We start from the raw sequence: 23,479 nt of genomic DNA, 5'->3' as shown, positions 1-23,479 counted from the left end.
AGATCAGGGCTCGAACCTGTGTCCCCTGCATTGGCAGGCGGATTCTTAACCACTGTGCCACCAGGGAAGTCCCCAATCAACACTTCTTGACATACTAGTTCTAATTAATGCTGCCTCCTACAGGAAGCCTTCCCTGATCACCACTCCCCCCCAACACCCCCAAATTACTTCTCTCCTTTGAGCTCTCACAGCACCTTATCTGTTCTCTTTGGTGGTCCTGAGCACACCATGCCTTAGGTGGGTCTCTATCTCTACATGTCGTCTTACCTCTTGGACCAGGAGCCCTTGCAGATAAGATTCTCACCCAACTATTTACATCCATAATCCTACATCAGGCACCCTGGCATGGGTGTACCATAGATGTTTGTTTAAAGAAATAAATCCGCCAATATGACGGTGGGTGCAAAAATGAAGGAGTGTAAATATCCAGTCGTTTCTCAGTCATTAAACAATTGATTCTTGTGTTGGGGAGTAGGCAGTCCTGTCCTGCTCTCATGTAGGGAGCTGTGTATCTCAGAGAAAGTGCTAAACATGGCAAACCCCCTGTACTTTAGCTTCTCAACAAGCAGTGAGGGGTTGCTTCAGAACTTCTGGGACTTAGTACACCTCATGGGGGCTCAGAGCAAAAATGCCAGCTCCATACAGTAGCAACCCAAGGAAGCTAACGGATTTGAGAGGAGAGGAAGCAAAGGAAGAAGGAAACAAACATCTGAGTGCCTGTGCCTGAGGCTTCACAGTCTCCATCCTGCCTTCCATGAGAATTTATTTCTCACAATAATGCTGAATGTGTATTATATAACAATCTCTAGTTTAGGGTGTTGTGTTGATAAGAAAATGTATTCAAGTTATCTAAATAAGGCATCTGGCACATTGTAGGCCGTCACTAAATGAGACGAGTGTTATCTCCTTTTGTCATTTGGGGAAAATGAGGCCCAGAGAAGCAGCTATAACAACACTGCCAGGATTCAAGCTCTGATTGAGTTGAAGTCCTGAGCTCCTTCCCTAAGCTTGTGAACACAGTAAAAGTATTCAAGTCCTGTTTAGCATCATACAATTTTTAGTATTTGGGTGTCCTATTGTTCCTATTTTCCATTGTCATGAAATCACTTTAAATCTGTTTTCAAGAGCCTTATTTAAATTTTATTCAAAGTATTCTGTGAAAAGAAACAGGCCTTTAAGAAAATAAATCTTTTCCTGGCACTAGTACTGGTTAACTGGCTACTAGTTAACAAGTAACTGGTAACAGGGGATGAGTAGATTCTCTTCTCTTCTCCCCAAATATTGCTTTCCTTCTGATTGGCAAGAGCTTGGGTATGTCACTTAACACCCTCACCTTTGCCCTGCTTTTGCTGGGTGAAGGAGAGAAATTAGGGAGCTTTAGAGGAGACAAATTGCAGAGGAAGCACTGAGTCCACAACTGATCAGGAGCCCCAGAGGGACCCCTTGAGTAAACTCTGATAGCCCAAAGTGAGTGTCTAAACCACCTTTTGCCTGGACAGAAAAGCCAGGGGAAAAAGGCCTCCCAAGGCTGTCTTCAGGTCAGTTTTCCTGGAGTCTGAAAACAAAATGCAAGGAAGGGTTTCAGACTAGGAGAAGAATCCATAAACTTTGGGGATTATTACTAACTTTTATTGAGTATTTACTAGATTTCTACCCTACAAAGCAGGCACTAGTATCCCCAATATTCAGAAGAGAAAACCAAAGCACTGAGAGGTTAAGTAGCATGTCTGACCAAGGTCCCACCAAGATTAACAGGGATTAAGTGGCTCTACTGGAATTAGAAAGGTACTGAATATATTTCTTTTGCTCTAATATTATTCTTAAAAAGGCAAATCTAGTTCAGGGTTTTAATGTTTGCCTTTTTAGATATTTAAAACGGATAGAGGGTGGAGTTAATTTCAGGTAAAGCACAGAGCACACACCTGGATATGGGGGGCCATGCAACTAAGGTGCTTACTGCCACCTAGTGGCAACCTATGCTTATCGCAGCAAGGCCGCCAAGAATACCAGGCCTCCAGGCGCAGGTGCTGCAAAACAAAACTTGTGAAGGTGGAATCTATCAAATATCCCAAGTGTTCACTCCTATTTGCAGAGGTTATTGCCAAATCAGTGTGATATGAGAAGTCAAGACAATTTTTCAGTGACTCCACCTTCCTCCCTCATTCCTGCCTTCTTGGGACAGTTTGTGACTTCTTGCTTCCACACTCGCAGGGTATGCTCCTCCTAGGGTACACACATTACTGATGGCAATCTGCTTATCTGTACCCACCCAGAGGGGCTGTGAGCATCCTGGCCAGGGGCAGGGGCTCATCTTACTCATCTTTATGAATAAGCCAGTGAATGTTTGTTGAACAAATATGAGCGGATGCTTTTGACCCAAACTTGTCATCACTCTGCATGATTCAGGCAAAGATTAAGCAGCAGTTTATTTGAACACTCTAAATAATAAACATTTGAGAGAGGTGGGCAGAGGAATGGTAGGAGCTGCTCAGGGAAGTGTCCAGGGCAGGGCAGGGGGTCTGGGCAACTGGCCTGCTCACAGGGCAGTGGAGACCCAGAACTTCTGGGTCAAACAGAATACAGCGGCTGTGAGGGCCGTACACTGACGGGCCAAGAGTTTCACACTCAGGTCATGGTAGCCTCTCTCGCAAGTGAGCTTAGCGGCCTCCACAAACTGGTGGTAGGTGTACACCACATCCCTCAGTTTCCCCGCTGCCTCTCTGTGTCGGGTGGAGCAGCGGCTGCAGGCTGTGAACTGGAAGCACAGGCTGGCCAGCTGGACCAGGTGCTGGAAGGTGTCGCGCACAGCACCCTGCATCTCCTCGGGGGACTGGTCCATTCTGATCACGTGCTGACAGCTCAACAGGAGCTTTTGGGAGCCCATGCAGAGGCGGCTCCGGCTTTCAGAAAAGTGCCAGGTGCACTTCTCGGAAGGGTGCGTGTTCCCATTTCCCCAGGAAGCTTCTAAAATGTCCTGTAATTCCAGCAAGCTCTCCGTGAGTTGGACGAATCCCTCGGGGGTGCTGGCAGGGGCAGCTTTCAGCTGTCTCAGAGCCCTGGCGCAGTACTCTGGCCAGATGTGGCTGTTCCTTGACAGGGGCTCAGTGCTGCAGCTGTGGGCCCGGGCAGGCCTCCAGGGCAGGGCCAGCTGGCCTCCTGCAGAGGGTGGCGAGGTGAGGGGGGCTGTGGGGTGTGCTTCCAGGCCCCTGTCTTCCTCCTCCGTCTCTGGCTGCAGGCCACGGAAGCACGTGGCATAGGAGAACTGGCAGCTGCACTGCTCCATCCCAGTCCTAGGAGCCACAGTCTCATTCACGCCTGCAAACCCCGAAGATGTGGCCGTCCTGAGACTGGCAGAAACTTTAGGATAGCTTTCTGGGGCAAAGCACAGGAAAGACTTCTCATTAGGAAGGCACATGCTAGGGCTTTTATCTTTGCTTTCTGGCAGTGAACAATGATTTGAACCTTCTAAGTGGGGCTCCTCTTGGGAACACGGTAGTGGCTCTGGCAGAGAAGGCCCTGGATTCAAACAGACCTGCTGAGGAGTGTCCCTAGGGGTGGTATCTTCCCCTATCACATGGTTAGGTGGCTCTGCCTTGACCTCCTCCAGAGGGAAAGCTGATGAAATGGTCTGGTCCCTAAGCAAGAAATGCGGGTCTAAATCCAGCTCTGCCAATAGTTTTTGTTCTTGGGCCTGGCAGGCTTGGCCTGGGGTTTCTCTGCTTTGTCCTTGGGGGTCTCTGGGGGAATGTGGTGGGGTCTGTTCAGTCCTTGTTACAGGAGTCTCCAAGGAGAGGGAGGCTACCATGCCACCAGCTGGAGCACTGACACCAATAGTCTGTGGAACAGCATTCAACACGTCACCCTTGGGGTCACTTGGATCCTTCTCAGATTCATCACGAAATAAGTTGGTGCCATTTTTGTTTGTAACTTCTCTATCATGTTCCAAAGATAGTTGTCCTTGCTGCTCCTCCTTCGTAGGGAAAGAAGCCATCTTCTCTTCTGAATTTATTCCACATTCACCACTTCTAGGCCTGTCTTGAGGAGACAACAGAGACCCTGTGTCCTGGGGGGCAGTTTCTTGCATATGATTTGTAAACAGAGATCCCAGTCCTCTTTCTATCTGGACCCCTCCCAGCTCTAGTGTGTCTCCTTGAGAGATATTATGTGGCCCTGGGCTGATGGTCAGGCAGATTCTGTCTGGGTTCAAGTCAGCACTGGAGAGGGAGGAGGTGCTGTCCCCAAGCTCCATGGCAAGTTCTCGGGGGGCACTGCCATCCGAGTCCTGAAATGGAGATAAGGTCTGGGGAAGCCCTAGCTGAGCCGTATCTGGGCCAGATGAGCCTGGGTTGGGACTGTGAGGAGTGTTTGCTGGGGAACTGGCAACACTGGCGGTCAGAGGGGCAATCCCAGAATTCTCTTTATGGCTGGGGTCAATCCGGAGGCGAATAGCAGAAATAGAAAACACTCGAGAGTCGATTACCGACTTGGTTTCCATGGTCTCAGGCTCCATCTCCATGGCCCGGGTGGCTGGGTTTTTGCTCTTGGTCTCCCTCAGGGGAGCCAGCAGCCCCAGGGCCTTGGTCTCCAGGAGGCCAGGCTCACCCTGCACGTCTTGCAGACAGGACACAGTTGGGGAGGGTGCACTGAGGGCCAGGTAGGGCTCCCGGTCATAGTAGCACACGTCGTCCACGCTCTCCAGGGAGGCTGATGGCATCAGGGGAAATGAGACCTGACAGGTGTAGTCGGTCTGTAGGAAAGACCTTCTTTTCCTCAGGGTCTTGGCATACTTCTTCACCCCTCCCCTTCTGCTTGGCTCTCTTCCCCCTGGCCCAGGATTCAGGCTGTCCTCAGGGCTGCAAGTGCTGGCCTTATTCTGTGAGCTTGTGGCACTGGTGTCTGCAGCAGAAGCAGCTCTGAGCCCTGAGAATCAAGAAAGGAAAAAGAACATGAAAAGCAGAAAAACAAAGAGACTTATAGATCTTGGGCTCAGGACTCAGGATTGCCTGGGTTCAAATCCTGGCTGGGCTGTGTAACCGTGGGCATGTTAAATCTTGAGCTCCTCAATTTCCTCTTCTGAAAGATGGGGATGATCACCGTGGTAGACCTTTTTTGGTTCTTGGTTGCCCAAGATCCATTGCCTTATCTTTTGGTCACAGTACCCCAACTTCCTTTTGGGGAATGACATCTCCCCAATGGTTACAGTCTGCTGGAACTATTAATGAAGGGGCCCTACCCACATCAGCCAAGTGGTCAGATTTATGACCTAGAAAGTCAGTCACAAAATTTCCTAAAATTTCAAACTCAAACACATTGATTAAAAAAACAAAAAAACAAAAAACAGTAGAGCCCATTCTTTGCAGCCACAGTATCCTGACAGTACAATTAAGAATCCTGCTACCCCACCCCCTGATCTGGTTGCTGCCTGTGTCTGAACCAGGTCTTCACCTCTGCTGGCAATTCTCTAAGCTATCTTACATCCTTCCAACACTGTCTCTCTGTGCTTACATTAACCCAAGTCAGTCAATACCAGTGGTGTCAATCAGCACTGCCATGCTGGTTAGATGACTTAGTACGTATCAAGCTCCTAGCACAAGGCCTGTGCTTAATGGGTGTTCACTAAAGGGAGCCAGTGCTGTCATTGTTATGATTGTCACTACATGGGTGAGGGTTCCAAGCGAGCTTTCTTTTGACAAAAAGTGGCTGTGACTCTCAGTCATGGGCATGAGGGGTCTTGTGCATACCAGGATGGATCTTTCTGCAAGGAGACGCACTTTTGTGAAGAAGTCCTGGGAATCAGCCGGAAGGAATTAAGATCACAGGCTAGCACCTGAGAATCAGAGGGCTCTTAGACCAGTTTTTTGCACCCTGGCTGAACTTTATTAAAAACTTCATCAAATCCTAGGCTGCTCCTCAGACCTCCTAAATCAGAATCTCTGAGGCTGGGATCTAGGAATTTACAGTATTTTAACCAGGTTCCTTGGGTGATTTCGATGTTTTGGAATTCCAGCCACGTTTTGGAATTGCCGCTCTAGGCCACCTAGAGCCACTGACCAAGGGTGTTTCTGAAGCCTAAAAAGGGAGAGGCTCCCACAGTGAGTCAGGGGCCAGACCAGACCCCAGGCTCAGGAGTCCCAGGTCTGGGCTGTCTCCCCAGCACCTCACTGGCTCTCTGTAAAAGAGGGAGTATCCAGTGTGGACCTTATATCCCTGACTGGACTCCCATAAAGGAAGGCCTTGACTGATGGTCTGTCTCACGCCCATCTTGCCTCTAGCACAATGGCTGACCCAGAAGGGCAAGGCTGGGGGCATGGATGGCAGTTGGCTGGGTTCTGTGGGAAGCAGGGCACAATCTGGCCATAGGTTTCTAGGTCAGTTAATGAAGTCAGGGTAGATGGTGGAGAGTGCATTCATTCCTCCATTTAGCAGCAACTGCCAGGCACTATGTGCCAGGACACAGAGATGAGTGTGAAATGCACAGTTCCCACACTCAAAGGAGTTTTCGGTTTAGTGAAGGAGAGAAACGTCAATACAAAAATCACAGAAATAAATATGCAACTACAGGCAGTGCCAAGTGCCAGGCAGGAAGCACCCAGGGTGTGTGACAGGGATGGGGAGACCTGCCCTAGTCCTGGCAGGCTGGTTAATATTCCCAGAGGAAGTGAATTTCCAGTCGGGGCCTGATAGATGGATGGGCATCCGCAGCCAAAGATCAGGGTGAGGAATGTTTCAGGTGGAAAGAGCAGCATGCGCAAAGGCTGGAAGTAGAAAAGAGCTGGGCACTTTTAAAGAATGGCAAGGAGGTCTGTGTGGCAGGAATGCATGGAGAGGGCTCAGGGGGAAGGAGAGAAACAGGCAGAGGCCATGTCACAGAGGGCCTCAAGAAACCTTGCGGGGGCTGCTAAGAATCTGGCCTTTCTCCCACGAGCAACGGGAAACCACTAGAGGGCAGGGAGCAACAGGAAAGGGCTGGAACAAAGAAAAGGGCTGCAGCTTCCCCAGCTCTTAGTAGGTCACCCCTAATGTCTGTGTGCTATTTTCCAATTTTTTTCTTCAGAGTGCAGAGTGAGAGTGTGTGTGTGTGTGTGTGTGTGTTTGTGTGTGTGTGTGTGTAAATGTCCCGCAAGGATCTCAGGTCAGCTTAGGAAGTCATTCTGTGTGGAAAGACACCCCACACTCTTTGTGGAGGAAGGGATGAGGATCCTGAAAGAAACATGATCCCCCTGCCTTATGTCTGGGTCCCTTCAGGGCCACCAACAGCCTGTCAGTTAGGTTCTTTTTGTTTCAAGGCCTCATTTAAAGCTTTGGGGTCAACAATGGCACAGCTGCTTCCCTCTGCTGGGCTGTCAAACCCTTTTCTTTCTGTGTAAATTCTGTCCATCTTACAACGCCTGGCCCATTTGCTGCCTCTTCTGGGAAGCCTTCCCTGATTCCCACTGTTGAATTAATGCCACCCATCTCTGCCTGCCCACAGTTCTCTGAACCTCCCTTGTAGCCCTTACTTGAAGTCGGGATGCCCGTAATGTGATCCACTGAGCCCAGCTGGCCCACCTCAAAAGAGAACAAGGACCGTGCTTTACCTACCTGTTTTCCCATCAAGCTTGGCCCGGGCCCCCGGTGGGTACTGAGGAGCTGCCTGCACAATCTGCAGATCTACGAGGGAGGGCTCACCTGAGAAGGCATCTGGGGGTGTGAGCTTGTCAGCTGCATCATAGTATTCCTCATCCGAACTGCCATCCTCCAAGGCCAGCGGCAGGCACGGGGCCAGTGCTTGCAGCGTGGAGCTGGGCTGGGCCTCAGGCCCGCCCTGCTGGGCCCAGGCTGCCAGGCCCCGACCCTGCCGGGAAGCTGTGCTGTCCGAGCTGTCGCTCAGGTGGCTGGCGGGGGAGACATTGGTGCACAGGTTGTAGTAGTCAATCTGGCTGCCCTCGTACATCCTGGGGTCCAGCCTGACCGCACTCAGTTCCGGTCCCCAGCTGAAGGTCTCAGGAGCGGGACTCTCAGAAAACTCTGCCTTCTGGCACTCAGGGTTGGCTCTCTGAGCCAGGTCCAGGAGACAGAGAAAGCCACTGGTTTCGATCCTGCTTCTCTCCTCTTGGCTGTCAGAATCAAGATTCTCTGGGAAGCCTACTGAGCCCAGGTGGAAGAAGCCGGACCTGCTGGAGGAGCAGGCGTCCAGGTCATCCTCTTCCAGGGCGTCCATGGACTCGCTCGAGCCACTGGTTCTGCAGCCTCGGCTCTCAGTGTTGGCCGAGTCCGATGCCTCCGACTCAGCACTGTCTGTTTTGCTGCTGGCTCCGCAGATGCTTGGGCCTTTCCCGGCCACCTCAGGCGTGGAGCTGTCCCCAGGAGGCTGCTCCTCTTCTACAAGTGGTCTGCAGGGGCCCAGCTTCAGCAGGTGTCTGTCAGAGAGGGGCTCCAACACGCAGTCCACTTCAGAGGACTCCTCGGAGTCACTGCATGCCCTGGATTCATAGCCTGCAACACAGGAGACACCAAGGGTTACAAAACAGTATTTGGGGACAGGCAGATGCTTATGTGTCCTCCCGCCCCCCTCTCTGCCTGCCATCCCAGTTTCCAGATGTGAGAACTGAGGTTCAGAAGGGTGACAGGCCCAGATCATGCTACACTGACTGACACAGCGTCCATGGGACTCCAAATTCCATGTTCTCCCCACAGTGTCAAGTCTCCTTTGCCACATCTATCTGAACAACCACTAAAGGACACAGGATTACCTCCATCTCCAAGGAGATCTATCTGTCCATGGAGACATCTGGGTATTTAGTTGGTTTGCTAAGCCCCTCCTAAAACTCTCAGCTCTGTCCTGACTGGGCATCAAAATCAGATAGGGAATCATATTAAAAAAAAACAAAACAGATCCTTGGACCTAGCCCTGATGAACTGAGTCTGATATCTAGGGAGTGGGGCCCAAGAATATGTATTTTAGCAACTTTATGGGGACTTCTGAGGCTGCTAGGCTGGCACCATTCTGAAGCCTGGCCTAGGGACCTACTGGTGCTATAGGACTTCTAGGAAAGTGGAAAGTCATCCACTGCTGGTACTTGGGAGGGATTCATGGTGAGAGGGTTGGGGGCGGGCATTGAGCCAGGTCTCCAATTTCTCATGCACCGTAAGCCTCCAGGTGTGATCCTTCTAAACTTCTCTCTTATCACATTACACTCTATTTAAACCCTCTTTTGGTTTCTCTTGTCTACAGGGAAGCACCTAAGCTCTCCTACTAAGGTTGGGGCCTCTCACAGGATGGCCCTGATCCCCTCAGCAGTCTGGTCACCCTCTAACAGGATGGCCCATATCTCTTCTCAGCAACTTTGTCACCCTGTCTCAGTGCGGCCCCCAGCCCTTCTCAGCAGCCTGGTCACCCGCCGCAGCCTTCCCATGCTCCAGCCACTACAGCGAGCTTCTCACACGTCACGACCTTACCCTTTGTGTCATGCCTCCATTGTGTCCCCTCTGCTTCAAAGGATCTCTCCTCCCTTCTTTGCCTGGTTAACTCCACCATGTTCTTCATGACCTCTTTCAAATACCTCCTGCTCTGGAGGCCTCCTGTGACCACTGCCGCCTGCCCTGCACCCCCAGCGGGCCTCCACAACAGCACCACTCCATGGGGCGCTGTCTCCCTGACCATATTCAGAAGTATCATCCCTTGTTCATAAATTGTGTCAAAGACAAAGGTAACAAGCACACAAAATCTTCACTTCCTAATTATTTTACTTTAGTATCATCCAATATCTATGATTACTTATGCCTATTTTATCCACATGGAGGAAATGCCATATAACGGTGTGCTACTGAGCACCTCTCCCCACCTTCATGTTCAGTGACAGCACATCGGGGGCTTGAAATTAGTCATGGTGGGAGTGTTTATGCCATGGAAATAGGCAATTGCTTCAAATTAGAATTCTGTTTTGTTTTGTTTTTTCCCTGCAGAGACAGTTGTTAAACATTTATCAGCAAACCACTGGGAAAATGCTGCATCAATAGTGCTGAAGCACCAAGGGAGGAAAGGGGGGATGGGATGAATTGGGAGATTGGGATTGACATATATACACTAACTAATATGTATAAAATAGATAACTAATGAGAACCTGCCATATAGCACAGGGAACTCCACTTAGCTGCGCGGCAGAAACTAACACAACATTGTAAAACAGCTATACTCCAATTAAAAAAAAAAAATAGCACTGAAGCAAAAGCCTGGTAGAAACTGGGAGTTGGCCTGGGAAAATGTTCATCTCATCTGGCCTCCCCTACTTCATTCCTTACATCATATGATTTTCCCTTCTATCTCCAGGTATCCCCTTCTTCTAAACATGTGAGGTTGAGAATTTTTATTATAATTCAAGAGAATGCAATAGAGTACCCAGGAATGGGATGAGAAGCTAGGTCAGCTGTATTTTCTGAACAAATAAGTGACATCTTGTTTTACTGGCAAAGAAAGATAAAATACAGTGGATCTTAGAGATGATTTTAGAAAATACTACAGGGAATCAGAGACCTTCCATAGCCTTCTTTGGCTTTAGGGGACTCTCAGGTACAAAGAAAGCTTCTCTATTTAGGATTTTGGAAAGATCAACTGCTTACTTGCACTTGAGTGGGAGTCTCAGCTCCATTCAATGCACCTCCTCCTTTTAGGATGCCCTGACCTACAAGGCAGTGAAATGGGCCTGTCCTTACTGGGGCAAGCCTCAGCACCTCACCTTCTTCAGTGGATATCCGGTGCACCTGTTGTTTGTTTCCCGGCCAGAGGAAAACGGAGGTAACTGGGTCGACATATAGCCTGTAGTACCCAGCAATCAGGCAGGCTAGGTCTTTTGCACTGTTGGATTCCAGCAGCAAAGTCAGAACCTTTGAAGGTAAAGAGAGCTCTTATGCTTATAAAGGGCTAAGGGATAGTCTGAAGACTGGCAACAAGGCCATGTGGCGCCAGTGAGAGATTCCAACTAAATCCAGCCATGGTCCACAGGCAGGCCCCCTGGTGTCCCATTTTCTCATCTAAAAGACTTGAAATGAGTGTGCACACGTGTGCACACCCACAACCACACGTGCATGCACACACACTCACACATGCACAGTGGGTTCCTCCCATCCAATCTCCACAATGTCTCCTGTCCCTCTATCCCAACCACAGCCCCCTATCCCAACCACCCTACCCTGCTCATTCATACCATGGGGCCCCTTCAAGACCTGACCTAGAAAAGGAAAAGGAGCAGGAGCAAGTAGAGAAGGAGGAGAGAGGGATAAGAAGAATCAAGCACCATCCCTGAGCATGTTGGGATTAAATCAAAGGAAGGCAGGATAACTGTAGGACCTTCCAGAGAGGCTCAGGAAGCACCCCACACCATTTACCCATTTTAATTGCTGCCACCCAAAATCTTGGGCAGCCATTCTGGTCCCATGCATGTAATAAAACCCTCTGGTGCTCCCGTCTAAGTTTCTGAACCCATCAGGAAAGTACATGGTCCAGCTCAGTTTATATAAAAAACCTTCTAGGACCTGTCCAGGAAAATGCACCCTGTTCATCACTTTCCCTTTGATGGGACAGGATGGACAATTCCACCTCTTAAGCAGATGTTGGACATTACTTTCTTAATATCCAAACTCATATAAACTACCCTTGAATATTTAGCCCCAGATTCCAGAAGCTGAACTCAAAAATCTCTTCCCCATGTATTACCTTGATGTCCTGAAGATGCACTTTGACCATGCTCACTTTCTCAGACTCTTCTGTCAGCTCTACACGACTGATGTTTGCAAACTCTGCCAACGTGGACATGATGTTGAGTTTGCTGTTGATAATGTGGCTAATGCCATACCTGGCTCCAACTAGAAGGGCAATGTAGGATTCTCTATCCTGTAACTGCAGAAGGGGGGAAAGGGAATTAGTTTCCATTCACAAGCTAGAGAAAAAATACATTATACATGTAGGACATGATACCAAACCCCTTGATTCTTATTTCAGGTCCTTACCACCACTCCCCTAGACTACCAGGTTAGGTGATAGCCTAACCTGGGCCCCATCTACAGAAAAATTAAGTATAAATTTATCTCCCATAATACACTTCACAATAGAGAATCAAACCACAGGACTTTGACCTGTTCCATAAACACAACCATATACTTTCACACCTATGTGCCTATATTCATGCTGTGCCCTCCTCTTGGAATCCCTTGCCTGTCATCACTACCTACTGAAATCCTGACCCTTCTTTAAAAGCTTCCATCAAAACCTACTGCCTACAGAAAACATCGGCCTGACCTGCTCCTCAAATCACAACAGTCCTTTTCCCCTGTGTTGTTTTCACACCACATCCTCTGCACTTCTCTGATAGCACTGAGGTAAGACTTCTTACTGTAATTTTTTGTATTTAAGTCATATTCCATGCTAAGGTCCCTGACAACAGAGTCTGCATGTATCTACATTTGTAACCCCCAGTACCCAGCAAGCACCCTGAGCCAGTTCAACGTGGTTGGTTTCTTCTCCCACTACCAGTTCTTTCCTTAGACAGGAAGGGTAAAGAGGGGCTGGGGACGGGATCTAGACAGTTGGCAGAGGGCAGGTTTAGCCCTTGGGAAAAGTGGATAGTTTTTCTTGTACTTTCAAGTTTCCTTGCTGTGATCTAGTCTCTTTTCTACTATTTAGTCCTCTACTTGTACAAAGACTCAATCTATTTTTCCCTTCCTCTGACTATCTGATGCTCTTCCTTTCTCTCAAAACACTGATTCTCTTTTTCCATCTACATTGTTAGGTCAGCAGTCTGATTAAATTGACCCATCACTGCTGTAAATGACTGAGAGGCACACCAAATCCACTGAAAGGAGCTTTGCTATTATATATATAAAATATATATATATATATATAAAATTGGTAAATTGTCTGGCTTTGTGCTGGAGAGTTCTGGGGCTGACTGAGTGGTGAGGGAGAGTTCCCTTAGGCCACACCCCCCCATCACTGACTGCAGCAAAGCACATAGCTCTAGGCCTAGGCTCCAAAAAGCAGGCCAGGGGAGGAATGGGTAACACAGCAGGGGGCTCTTTTGCTTCTCTTTTCCCTTCTCACCCTTCCACCCCTCACTTCTTCCCTTCTTCTGAACAATCGGGGCCCCAGCATGGCAGTCAGTCTAACATTCTTATCTTTCCTTCATGATTTCCATTTTTTCCTCTTTACCTTCATATACCCAAAGCTCCAGGGTAAACTTCTTACAGTACCCTGCCCTCAGAACGCCTTTCCTCTGTACTGAAATCTGGCCAAATCCAACCTTCTTGCCTTTCCTTAACCCCTTCTTCCCCACTCAACCTGAAGCTAGCAGTGGTGGCCTCTGTCATCAAACCCCACAGCAATGGTCCTGTGCCTCTTGTGGCTTTGCTCTGTCTTGTTGGGTGCCTTGCTCCATCATTTTAGGGTGGGAATCACGTCTCATTCAGCTCTGCCTCCCCCAGCATCTGTCAGAGGGCTGGCTCTAAGCAATGGCTTGATAGACACTCCCCGATGGTGTAATATTTAGTTTCCCAAACAAATTCTAGTCCATGACCCAGTCCTCAGGAATTTTAGGCTAAAAGATACATTGATCTTCAGAGAACCTCTTGCATCCTTTGTAAGGGTAGGACCCCACAGTTGTTTAATACGTACCATTAAAGTAGCATTAAAGATTTTCCCACCGTATGTCTTGAGTTCCCCAAGGATCTGTAGGTAATTTAAACGTAGTTGGGCAGCAGAAATAAGTTGCTTAAGTAAGGAAAAAAGAAAATGAAAAAGACTGTTGAAGTCAGAGTTTTCATTTGCCTAAAATGCAGTCAATGTTGAAAATTCTTTCCCTGAGGTTTCACAACAGACAGCTGTGTGATCGACAGGGGCCGTGGCTACATTACCTTCTGTCTGGGTTCCAGCAAATTCTGGTTCCTCTTCATGTGGAAGCTAATGGCTTTCTTGATGTCTTTTCCTTTCATGTTTCGTAGCAAAGTTGGAGATATAAAGTTCTCTATTCCCCAGTCCTTCCTGCCACAAGACATTGGAGACAAGGAGGCCCATTTTTACAGTGTACTTGACTCTAATGAAGGGCATAATTATATTTGATTCAGTACTTAGTGTTCTAAGAATATTGTAATTATGAGCTTCTTTCTCAGCAGAAGATATATATGGCTGGTTTTGTGGAGTGTATGTAAATATATACATGAAGAGTGTGTGTTTGTGTAATATCTATCTATCTATCTATCTATCTATCTATCTATCTATCTATCTATTATCTATCTATCTATCCATGGATTCAAACACACAAACACTCCACAAAAACCAGCCATTCAGGAATTAAACCCCATGATTATTCTAGGAGCTCATTACTCATCACACCTGTATAGCACACTCTCATGGGGCAACACACAGCACCTGTGAATCCCTGAGGCCGTGCTTCAGAACGATGCCAGCCTAACAGCCTCAAAACCTCCCAACAAACTCATTAAAAATACAGACTCTCAGGTACCACTCCCTAGAGATTTGACCTAGTATATCAGGGGTAAGGCCAAGGATTTGTTTTATTTTTTTAAATATAATTCCCCATCCGATTTTTAAAAATTATTTATTTATTATTTATTTATTATTTTAATTTTTGGCTGTGTTGGGGCTTCGTTTCTGTGTGAGGGCTTTCTCCAGTTGCGGCGAGTGGGGGCCACTCTTCATCACGGTGCGCGGGCCTCTCACTATCACGGCCTCTCTTGTTGAGGAGCAGAGGCTCCAGACGCTCAGGCTCAGTAGTTGTGGCTCACGGGCCCAGTTGCTCCGTGGCATGTGGGATCTTCCCGGACCAGGGCTCGAACCCGTGTCCCCTGCATTGGCAGGCAGATTCTCAACCACTGCGCCACCAGGGAAGCCCCCCCATCCGATTTTGATGCTCAGGCAAGAGGTTAGCAAATCGGTGTGATACCACACAGAACAAGGTGAAATTTTAAGCTGAGAATCAGGAGGTATCAGAACCTCAGGACTTGAAACTACCCTAATAGGAATCTAATGCAACACGATTGGTTCACACCAAATGAATTTTCAAGGCATTCCTGCCCTCAGAAGAGCTTTATGCTGAAGTTGTCAACTGATTTCCTGAGACATCCTCCCAGGAACTGGGAAATTACAAAGGGATCCTGTGTCATTCCATCTGGAGTTGGTTTCTGCCCCAGAGGGAGCAGCCAGGTTCTGATATCTGGGGAAGCCAGGCTGGGTTGGACAGGGTGGAGAGGGAAATGAATGGGAAGACAACAGACAGATGGGTAGGTGGGTGACTACCAGCTTTCTGTGAATCTGGCCATCCTGGCCCAGGGCCAGCCAAGTTACAAATGCAACACAGCTGCTGCTGGCGGGACACAGAAGTCCCCTGCCACTCACTCTATGTATTTCAAAGAGATCTTCTGTGGCTGGGCACATGCGTAGATCCGCTCCTGGATGTGCAGGGCCGCGAGCCGGAGCGCAGAGCTGCATTTCATTTCCACGGCAAAGCGCTCCTGGAGCACATCGCTGCAGCTCTAGGAGAGATTAGATCAGAGGAACTGGGAAACAAGAACAGATTGTGTTCCTTGTTCTCTCAGGTGAAAGGCAGCTTTGAGACCTGGCTCTGCCAATTCTGGGCTGTGTGACCTTGGTTACTTGACTAAGACTATCTGCGCACTGGTACTTCCCCTTGATAAACGAGGATAGTCACATCTACCTTATATAGCTTCTCTGAGGTTTAAATTAGATAATGCATTTGAAAGCAGGTATAGGGACGCTGTGTTATTCAAATATAAAGTACTGCTGCTGTTGTTGTTATTATTTGCTGCCACTATTTTTATAAGACTTTGGGCAAGTCAATACACCTAGTTATCTCATCTGTAAAATGGTGATGTCTCCCAAATGATCTTTTCATCAGAATAAAAATGACATAATAAACCTCACCTAAGGAAGTACAGCAGGTGGAACACCAGGCTAGGCGATCAAGGAACCCATTTTTGGCTCCACCACCAAATGGGTGACCCAGGCAAATTATGTGACCTTTCCAAGACTCAGTTTCATCATTTCTGAAGTAAGGCTCTGAAGCACTAGTGCCCCTTTTAGCAATAAAAACTGTAACTCTAAAGATCCTAAATGGTATTAGAAAATGTGTCATCTACATTGAGGACTAAGCCTTAATTTCATCAATATACTGCAAATCTCCTGACACAGCAACTCAGTGACATAAAAAGGAATGCTGAGGGATAATCAGGCCCTCTCTCCCTCAGATAAAGATAATCCCTACCAGGGAGTTGCTTAATTGCCTTGAGCTCATGTTCAAAATAACCCAATGTGCCACCTTTGAGAACAACCACTCTTATTTTAGGAAGGGCAGACCGGGTCACCTGCAGATAGAGGTATTCAAATGCTACGGGGTCTTCTTTCAGGAGGTCCAGGGGGTCCTTGGGAACAAAACACACCCTGAAGAGGCAGCGGTAGTCATGTGACTCTTCCCTTTGTACCACCTGGGATGCATAAGAGAGACACGATTCATCTTCTGCTTTTGTTCTCATAGTTGTTCCACAAAACTACTTTAAAAAAAAGACAATGAAAGACAGTCCCAGGAGATTTCAGTTTTAGTGCTTCCCAAGTCAGTGCAGACCTTTGCCACCCATTTAACTTTCCCATGGGTATAAAATGTAAAACACTCAAAAGAGCAGTTTCCCACTGATCCCATCAACCCCTTTCCAGAAGAAATCTCTGCATCTGGTTTCTTATATACTGTTCCAGAGACAGTCTATGTGTATATATGCTCCTATAAATGTACATTCTTTTCTTTTCCACAAATAATAGTATATTATACATTATATATATACATATGTGTGTGTGTGTGTGTGTGTATCTCTCTCTCTCCTGTACCTTACTTCTTTTTCACTTCAACGATCTTAGTGATTTAACTTGATTTCTTTTTCCAATGCTAATGGAACAGAAGCGATTAAAAAAAAAAGTTTGTAAGCAGCAGTGTTAGAAGATGAGTGACCATGGTAGGAATTCATCCGCAATGAAGAATGCTCAGAGCGGCTTCCATGAGCTCATGCCTTGCTCATGCTGTTTCTCTTCTTAAAAATTATGGAACTGACTTGTGTTTGGCTTTAAAAAGCTGGTATGACAAATCACTGAATGGCTGAAAGATTGAGTGGTACAGGTGGACTGACTGTGTTAGCCCTGTCCTCCCGTCAGGGACGAGCTCAGAGGGCAAGTCTCACAAAAAGGGCTTAGACACAGCAACAGATGCTCCCCTGACATCTCAAAGGCAGCAGGTTCAGAGGAAGGTCATCAGAATTGGAAGCAAAAGATAGAGCTCTATTGGCTGTGTTACCTTGAGTAAGTCACCTTACTTCTCTAAGCCTCTGTCTCCTTGTCTGCAACATGGGGGCCTGCCTACCTCATACAAAAACCAGGCTGAGTGAGCTCTGTGCCTTCTGGGCACAAGAAAGCGCATCAACCCTGCAGATGCACTCAGCCCTATACCCAAAGGTTCTGGCTGAGGCGTGCAGCTTGCCCAGCCCAGATCTCCTCACCAGGAGCAGGAGCAGGTGGTACCTGCTGGATGAGCTCCTCCTCGTGCAGCAGGTGCAGCCGTGAGATGTTGTACTGCTCCTCCAGGGCCAGCGCAAAGTACTCCATACTTCGGATCGACAGCTTCTCCTTCACCGTGAGGATGATGTCCTGCAGGCACAGAGGCATAAGGGTCACCGAGGAACAGGCCAGCCCTCAAGTTCAGGCACAGAGCAGGGAGGACTCCCTTCACTTTCCCTCTGCTCCTCGGTGCAGATGGGGAGAGAAAGGCCTATACTGACTGGGTCCACTGCCAACGCAGGCAGCCAAATCTTGACGGGCCACATGTGGGACTTCTCATTGCCCCTCAAGGTCCTACACCCACCACTCCCCTTCCCTCAAGGCTCCAGCACCACCCATACGGCCACCCTCTCTTGCTTTACTCCAAAGGCTGAAGCTATCCTTTGGGGCCTTATGCCTCTCTTCAAGGTCTCCAGATTCATCCTCTCTCTGGAGTCTGCATCATCAACTGCTTACCAGACAGAATCACACCACCTACTCTCTATGCAACTATGGGAAATCAACCTGATGCTTCTGAACCTGTTTCTTCCTATGAAATGGAGGATAAGGATGCCTATTCAGAGGGGCTGATGGGATGACATGATAATTAATACTGTGCCACCAGAGTTGCCATGCCACGTTTTCCTTGTTCACTACAGTGGCCCCTTGTCTTTGCTGCCTCAGGGCATTCACAATGCTGTTCCCTCTGCCTGGCACACTCCTCCCACACTCTTCACAAGGCTGTTTCTTTCTCTTCAGAGAAAACTTCTCTGGTCGCTGTGTCTAAATGTGATTGTCCCTGTTATTCTCTGTCCCGGGTCCTGTTGATTTCCTTCATCACTACTGGATATGATTTTCTTCAACGACAGCTCTGTTCTCTAGTAACAGATAAGACAGTACAGTAAAGTTAAGTGAATGGGCTCTAGACCTAGACTTCCCCTCACTAGCTGTGTGTCCCTGGATAAAGTGCTTACTCTCTCTATGCCTCAATGTTTTCATCTCTAAGATGGTCATAATATTCACACCTCTCTCAGAGGTTGTGTGCAGTAAATTAATTTCCCCATATATGGCATTTAGAATCGCACCTGGCACATGGCAAGTGTTCAATACACGCTAGCTGCTGATATTTGTTTTCTTGCTTATTGTCATTTACCCCGCTAGATGCTAACCTTCCCCAGAATGTGAACCTTGCTTGTCTTGTGCTCCATTATATCCCCAAAGCTTGGCACTCAGTGATGCTCAATAAACTTTCACTCAGTGAATAAATAATCATCATAGACTCATCATAGATGTCCTGCCAGAATCTCAGATTTAGTAAGTGCCACACCATCAGGTGCTACCTGCTCCTCACAGCTCCCAATTCTGAATCCTCTTCCCACTTGCTCCATCGCCCTCCATAACTGACCAGTGACTAAGTCCTGAAGGGTCTATCTGCTTCTGTAACTCAACAACATTAATTCAATGCCTACTGTGAGCTGGCCATGATGGAGAGCCCCTCACTTGACTCTGTTCCCTCTCTCCATTCTCCATTTGGCTTGAGTTCACACATTTCTCCTGGCTTTGCTGAGTGGTGCCCTAAGGACCCCACCCTGCTACCCATCTGACCTCCACCTTGTATCTAGAGCAGGGGTTGGCAAACCATCACCTGTGGGCCAAATCTGGTCCACTGCTTGTTTTTGTAATTAAAGTTATATGGGAACACAGCCATGCCCATTCTCTACAATGGCAGAGTTGAGTAACCATGACAGAAGCCCCATGGCCTGCAAAACCTAGAATATTCATTATCTGCCTCTTTACAGAACAAGTTTGCTGACCCCTGATCTAGAGAAACTTGTCTAAGCCTTGTACTTCTCATGCTCTCCCTGGCTCAAGAATATTCAGTGGTCCCCATGGCCCACCAACCCAAATCCAAACTCCTTAGCTTAATATTCAAGGCTCTCAAGTATCAGGTGCCAGCCCACTTCTCCCACTTTATCTTCTGCTGCTTTTTCCAATGCACCCTGCTTGCAAGCCCCATATACTTGCCAAACTTTCCCATCACTGGATCTTTGTTGGTGTCATTCCACATGCCCGGGAAGCTGTCTTCACCTACCACTCCTGACCCATTCCTGTCCATCTTTCCAAGTCGGCCTCACAGGCCATCACATCCTGGGGGCCTTTCCTTGCCACGCAGTTGGAAGCTCTCTCTTCCTCCACACCATTTACACATCCCGATTTCCTGGTTCTGAGCACACTGTACCCACCACAGTCTCCTTGTGAAATAACCCCAGGTCTCATCTCCTCACCCCAGCCCCACCCCAAGACTCTAGGCTCCCTAAGGGAGTGACCCGGGATAACTTATTTCTGTATCACCAACAGCTTTGTCGGCACACACAAAAGAGTCACTAAATGTTCACTGGGTCAAATGACATGTTATTTTCCTTGATTTAGAGTAAGAGGTTTTCTAATGTAAGAAATTTGCTTCTCTTGATAAGGGAGTGGGGAAGAGAAGTCACTGATGAACTGACAGTGGTTTTTCCCTTTTTTACCCATTTGGGGATTTGTTTATAACCCCCCCTCTTTCACTGTCATAAAGAGCTAAAAGACTTGCTTTTTAAAAATTTGGCTACTACAGATAAGTAAAATTAACCAGTATTATACCAGCTAACTCCTTGCACATTTCTCCAACTCCATCTGTCATCTTGGCTTTAATTCCCCTGCGGTGTGTGTAAATCATCTCAAAGTCTTTTTGGCTACCAAAGGGGGACTCACTTTAAATAAATCATCCCCTCCATTCCAATGCACTTTGCTCAAAGATGACAGAAGTAGACACCTTGTCTAATGCATATACACAACTTTCATGAAGAATGGCAGCGTGGCCACCTCCAGTGCAGGGTTCAGAGACAACAGACCAAGTTGGAAGCCGGCTAGAAGCTAGCTGACCTTGACAAGTTTGGGATCTCTTGGGCCAGTGTTCTCATCTGAAAAGTAGGTTAATAATTGTCACTTTACAAGGTTACTGGGGGCATTAAGTGAGATAGTGCACGAGGAAGTACCCGGGGAAGTGCCAGACATGTAGTGAACACTGAACAAATCCAAACTCTCCTTTGGGTTTGAGCTTCCCAGGGTCAGACAGGTTTTCTCCAGCTTCTCCTCAGTCACACCAAGATAAGAATGGGATAGGGCATTTGGGGCAGCCCTAGGAACTGCCTAAGGGAGGTGCCAGGGAACACTGGTGTGTGTGCGTGCATTGAGTATGCACGTGTGCACTCAGGTGCATGTGCATATGTGTGTGTGTGTGTGTGTGTGTGTCTATCTTGGCTACTGTCCGGTACCTATAGCTGCACATGCCCACCTGAACCTGCTCTTCCCCCAGTATCAGAAGAGCTGGGCTCAGTGTTGACTCTTACACGATTTTTAATGTTTGAACAACTCCTTTGTTTGCTTCTTCCCTGGTGCCTCCCTCTAACACTATTTGCTTCCTTGTTCAGAAACTATAGTGCCATCCCTTATTGTCTATGGATAAAATCCAAACTCCATTGCCTGCCATTTGAGGCCGTCCCCAGCCAGCCTGTGCTGTCTCCCACTCCTCCCATGAGAAAATGGCCTGTGTTCCAGCCCTGTGGGATGGTTTACTACTTCCTTGGCAATGTCGGTCTTACTGGCTCTCCGCCTTAGTTCATGGGACTTCTTCAGATTGATGTGCATCCTCTAACCCCTCAAAAACCCCGTCCCCACCTGTGCTTGTTGAAGTCTGAGAAACCCTTCAAAGCTCAGCTCAGGTCCAGCTTCTTTGCAAAGCCTTCTCTGACGTCCTGACAGGACAGAACATGGTCAGAAGGAAAGATGGTGCTCTTTCTCTTGCGTGCTGAGCACTTCCTTGTCCCTCTCTTTACAGCCCTTACTTCGTCCTGCCCTGGACTACTGGGAGCTCCAAGAATGTCCATCTTCCCTCAACTAGACTGCAAGCTCCTGGGAAACAGAGACCACTTTCTACCTCATTCTGTACCACCTGCCTCAGAGTATCTCCTTTGGGGGAACTTGTTAAATGTAAGTCAAACTGACTTCCATCCAGAACAGAATTCACAGGGGCCTGGACCTGCCCGCACACCTTGCCTGGAATTTTAGCGACTCTAGTCTTTTGGGTAGCAGGTGGAGTCCCATACAAGAGGCAGGGAAGTCCAGTGGTTAAGGGTGAACGCTTTTGAGTTGTATTGGGTACTTCATCTCTCTGAACCCTGATGTCCTCCCCTGTAAGATGGTGATTAAAATACCAGCTTGCTGGGTGTTTGTGCAACTAAATGAGATAACACAGTGCTTGGCTTACTGCAGGTGCTCAGACCATGGTGGTTGTGAGATCACCAAGGTAGCTGCCTGGCAAGATGCCCCCGGGGTCCTGGGAGCCAGCAAATTCTCACTGGGAAAGAGATTCAAGTTTATTCCGAATACCTTCACAGTCGTGTGTGCCTCAAACTTGAAAGCTTTGGTCTGTCCATTCTCCAAGTACACCTTGAGCACGTTGGGCATACACAGCAGAGAATTACCCTGGAAAACACAAGAGTAGTGTTGAAACTGTCCCTTCCTGTCCCTGGGTGTGACAGATCCTCAGCTTCCCTGGCCCTGCCTGGTGCGGAGAGCAGGATTCTCCCCAACCTCCTCACCACATTGTAGATTGATTCTTGACATTTGGAGATTTCTCCAATGGATGAGGTCTATGCCACACAGATACAGGCGTGCTTTGTTCCAGGGATAGCCACTAGAACTGGAAGACGGTGAAGAGTGAGCCCTGCCACGAGCATACTGACAGCACTGTGCGAGCCTGTACAATGTCACGCGGCCATCAGCTGACACTTCACTGCTGGCTGCCTCCCTTATGGGATGCAATTTGGCAAGTCAGGTGACAAGCAGGCACATCGTCCCAGATGGGCCTTTCTGAGATTCTTGCACTGTGCCTTGTGGGGTTGGGTGAAATGGGGGGTAGGAAGCTCCCTCAGAGCCCCCTCAACATTTTACTGCTTCATTCCCTACAGTAAAGCAACACCAAAGGGCAGAGGGCTGCTCTCCGCCTCTACTCATCCCAACCATCACTCCGGATTTATGCGATCAACTGCCCCCATCTCTAATCTCTGCAAAGAGTTTGGGTACAAAGCCCACCTGGGTTAGAAGCTTACCATCTTTTTCAAAAACCTGACAGCCTTTTTCAGATGAGAATTTTGTATCTTCTAAATATAAGGCCACTTGTATCGTTTAAGCAAGACTCACATTCATCACTCTACATAACTTTTTTTTTTTTAAACCACAGTACTTTTATGGAAGAAAAAGGAATATGGTCATATCCCAGTGCCATTTCACACTCAGTCAGGGATGAGGGATTTCACACCGCTCATGCTGTCATCTCACTACTCTGGTTTAGGGTATTTAGAAATCTTAATCTTTGGAATTCCCAAGTATGACATGCTTTCCTTGATACTTTATTATTTGTGATTTACCAAAAAATACATCCATAACATCATCACATAACTAAGGCTTTTCTCTAAGGCTTCTTCCAATTTTTATCTATACCTGTAAATAGCTTTTAGAGAGTCGCACTAATAGAACATGCACTATTCTATGTGCATTTTTACTCAACACATATACACTTCTTCACGTGGGTTTAATGTTTATAATTTTAATGGACTTATAAATAGTCTGTTGAGCTGAAATATCAGAATTTCTTTAACCATTCCTCTGCCCTAGACATTTAACATTTTTTCAAATTTTTTGCAATTTATCTATCAGTAAAACAGATATCTTTAACTACATGGATTTTTGCATTTAAATTATTTTATAGACTTAAATTAATGAGAATGTGATCCTTGGCCCACTTTTATGGCATTCATTAAGTTTTGTTTTCTTCTACTCCCAGAGATTAAATCA

General features: G+C 47.6%; 1 protein-coding gene across 2 annotated transcripts in view; it reads right to left on the bottom strand.

Annotated features, from left to right (window-relative positions):
• Positions 1 to 2,470: 2,470 nt before the first annotated feature.
• Positions 2,471 to 23,479, bottom strand: part of FRMPD1 (FERM and PDZ domain containing 1) — an 84,397-nt gene continuing 63,388 nt past the window's right edge. For both annotated transcript variants that reach the window (XM_059926499.1, XM_059926500.1), the window contains 10 exons: positions 22,013 to 22,108; positions 17,570 to 17,695; positions 16,372 to 16,491; positions 15,386 to 15,522; positions 13,885 to 14,011; positions 13,646 to 13,741; positions 11,693 to 11,875; positions 10,716 to 10,863; positions 7,669 to 8,475; positions 2,471 to 4,920 (listed from right to left, as the gene is read on the bottom strand). In XM_059926499.1, the coding sequence (XP_059782482.1) occupies positions 2,537 to 4,920; positions 7,669 to 8,475; positions 10,716 to 10,863; positions 11,693 to 11,875; positions 13,646 to 13,741; positions 13,885 to 14,011; positions 15,386 to 15,522; positions 16,372 to 16,491; positions 17,570 to 17,695; positions 22,013 to 22,108 (4,224 nt within the window). In that variant the 3' untranslated portion in view covers positions 2,471 to 2,536. The remainder of the gene's footprint in view (positions 4,921 to 7,668; positions 8,476 to 10,715; positions 10,864 to 11,692; positions 11,876 to 13,645; positions 13,742 to 13,884; positions 14,012 to 15,385; positions 15,523 to 16,371; positions 16,492 to 17,569; positions 17,696 to 22,012; positions 22,109 to 23,479) is intronic.

The sequence above is a fragment of the Balaenoptera ricei genome, chromosome 6 (genome assembly GCF_028023285.1).
Source record: "Balaenoptera ricei isolate mBalRic1 chromosome 6, mBalRic1.hap2, whole genome shotgun sequence".
Classification (NCBI taxonomy): domain Eukaryota; kingdom Metazoa; phylum Chordata; class Mammalia; order Artiodactyla; family Balaenopteridae; genus Balaenoptera; species Balaenoptera ricei.
This window is presented reverse-complemented; position numbering and strand designations above follow the sequence as displayed.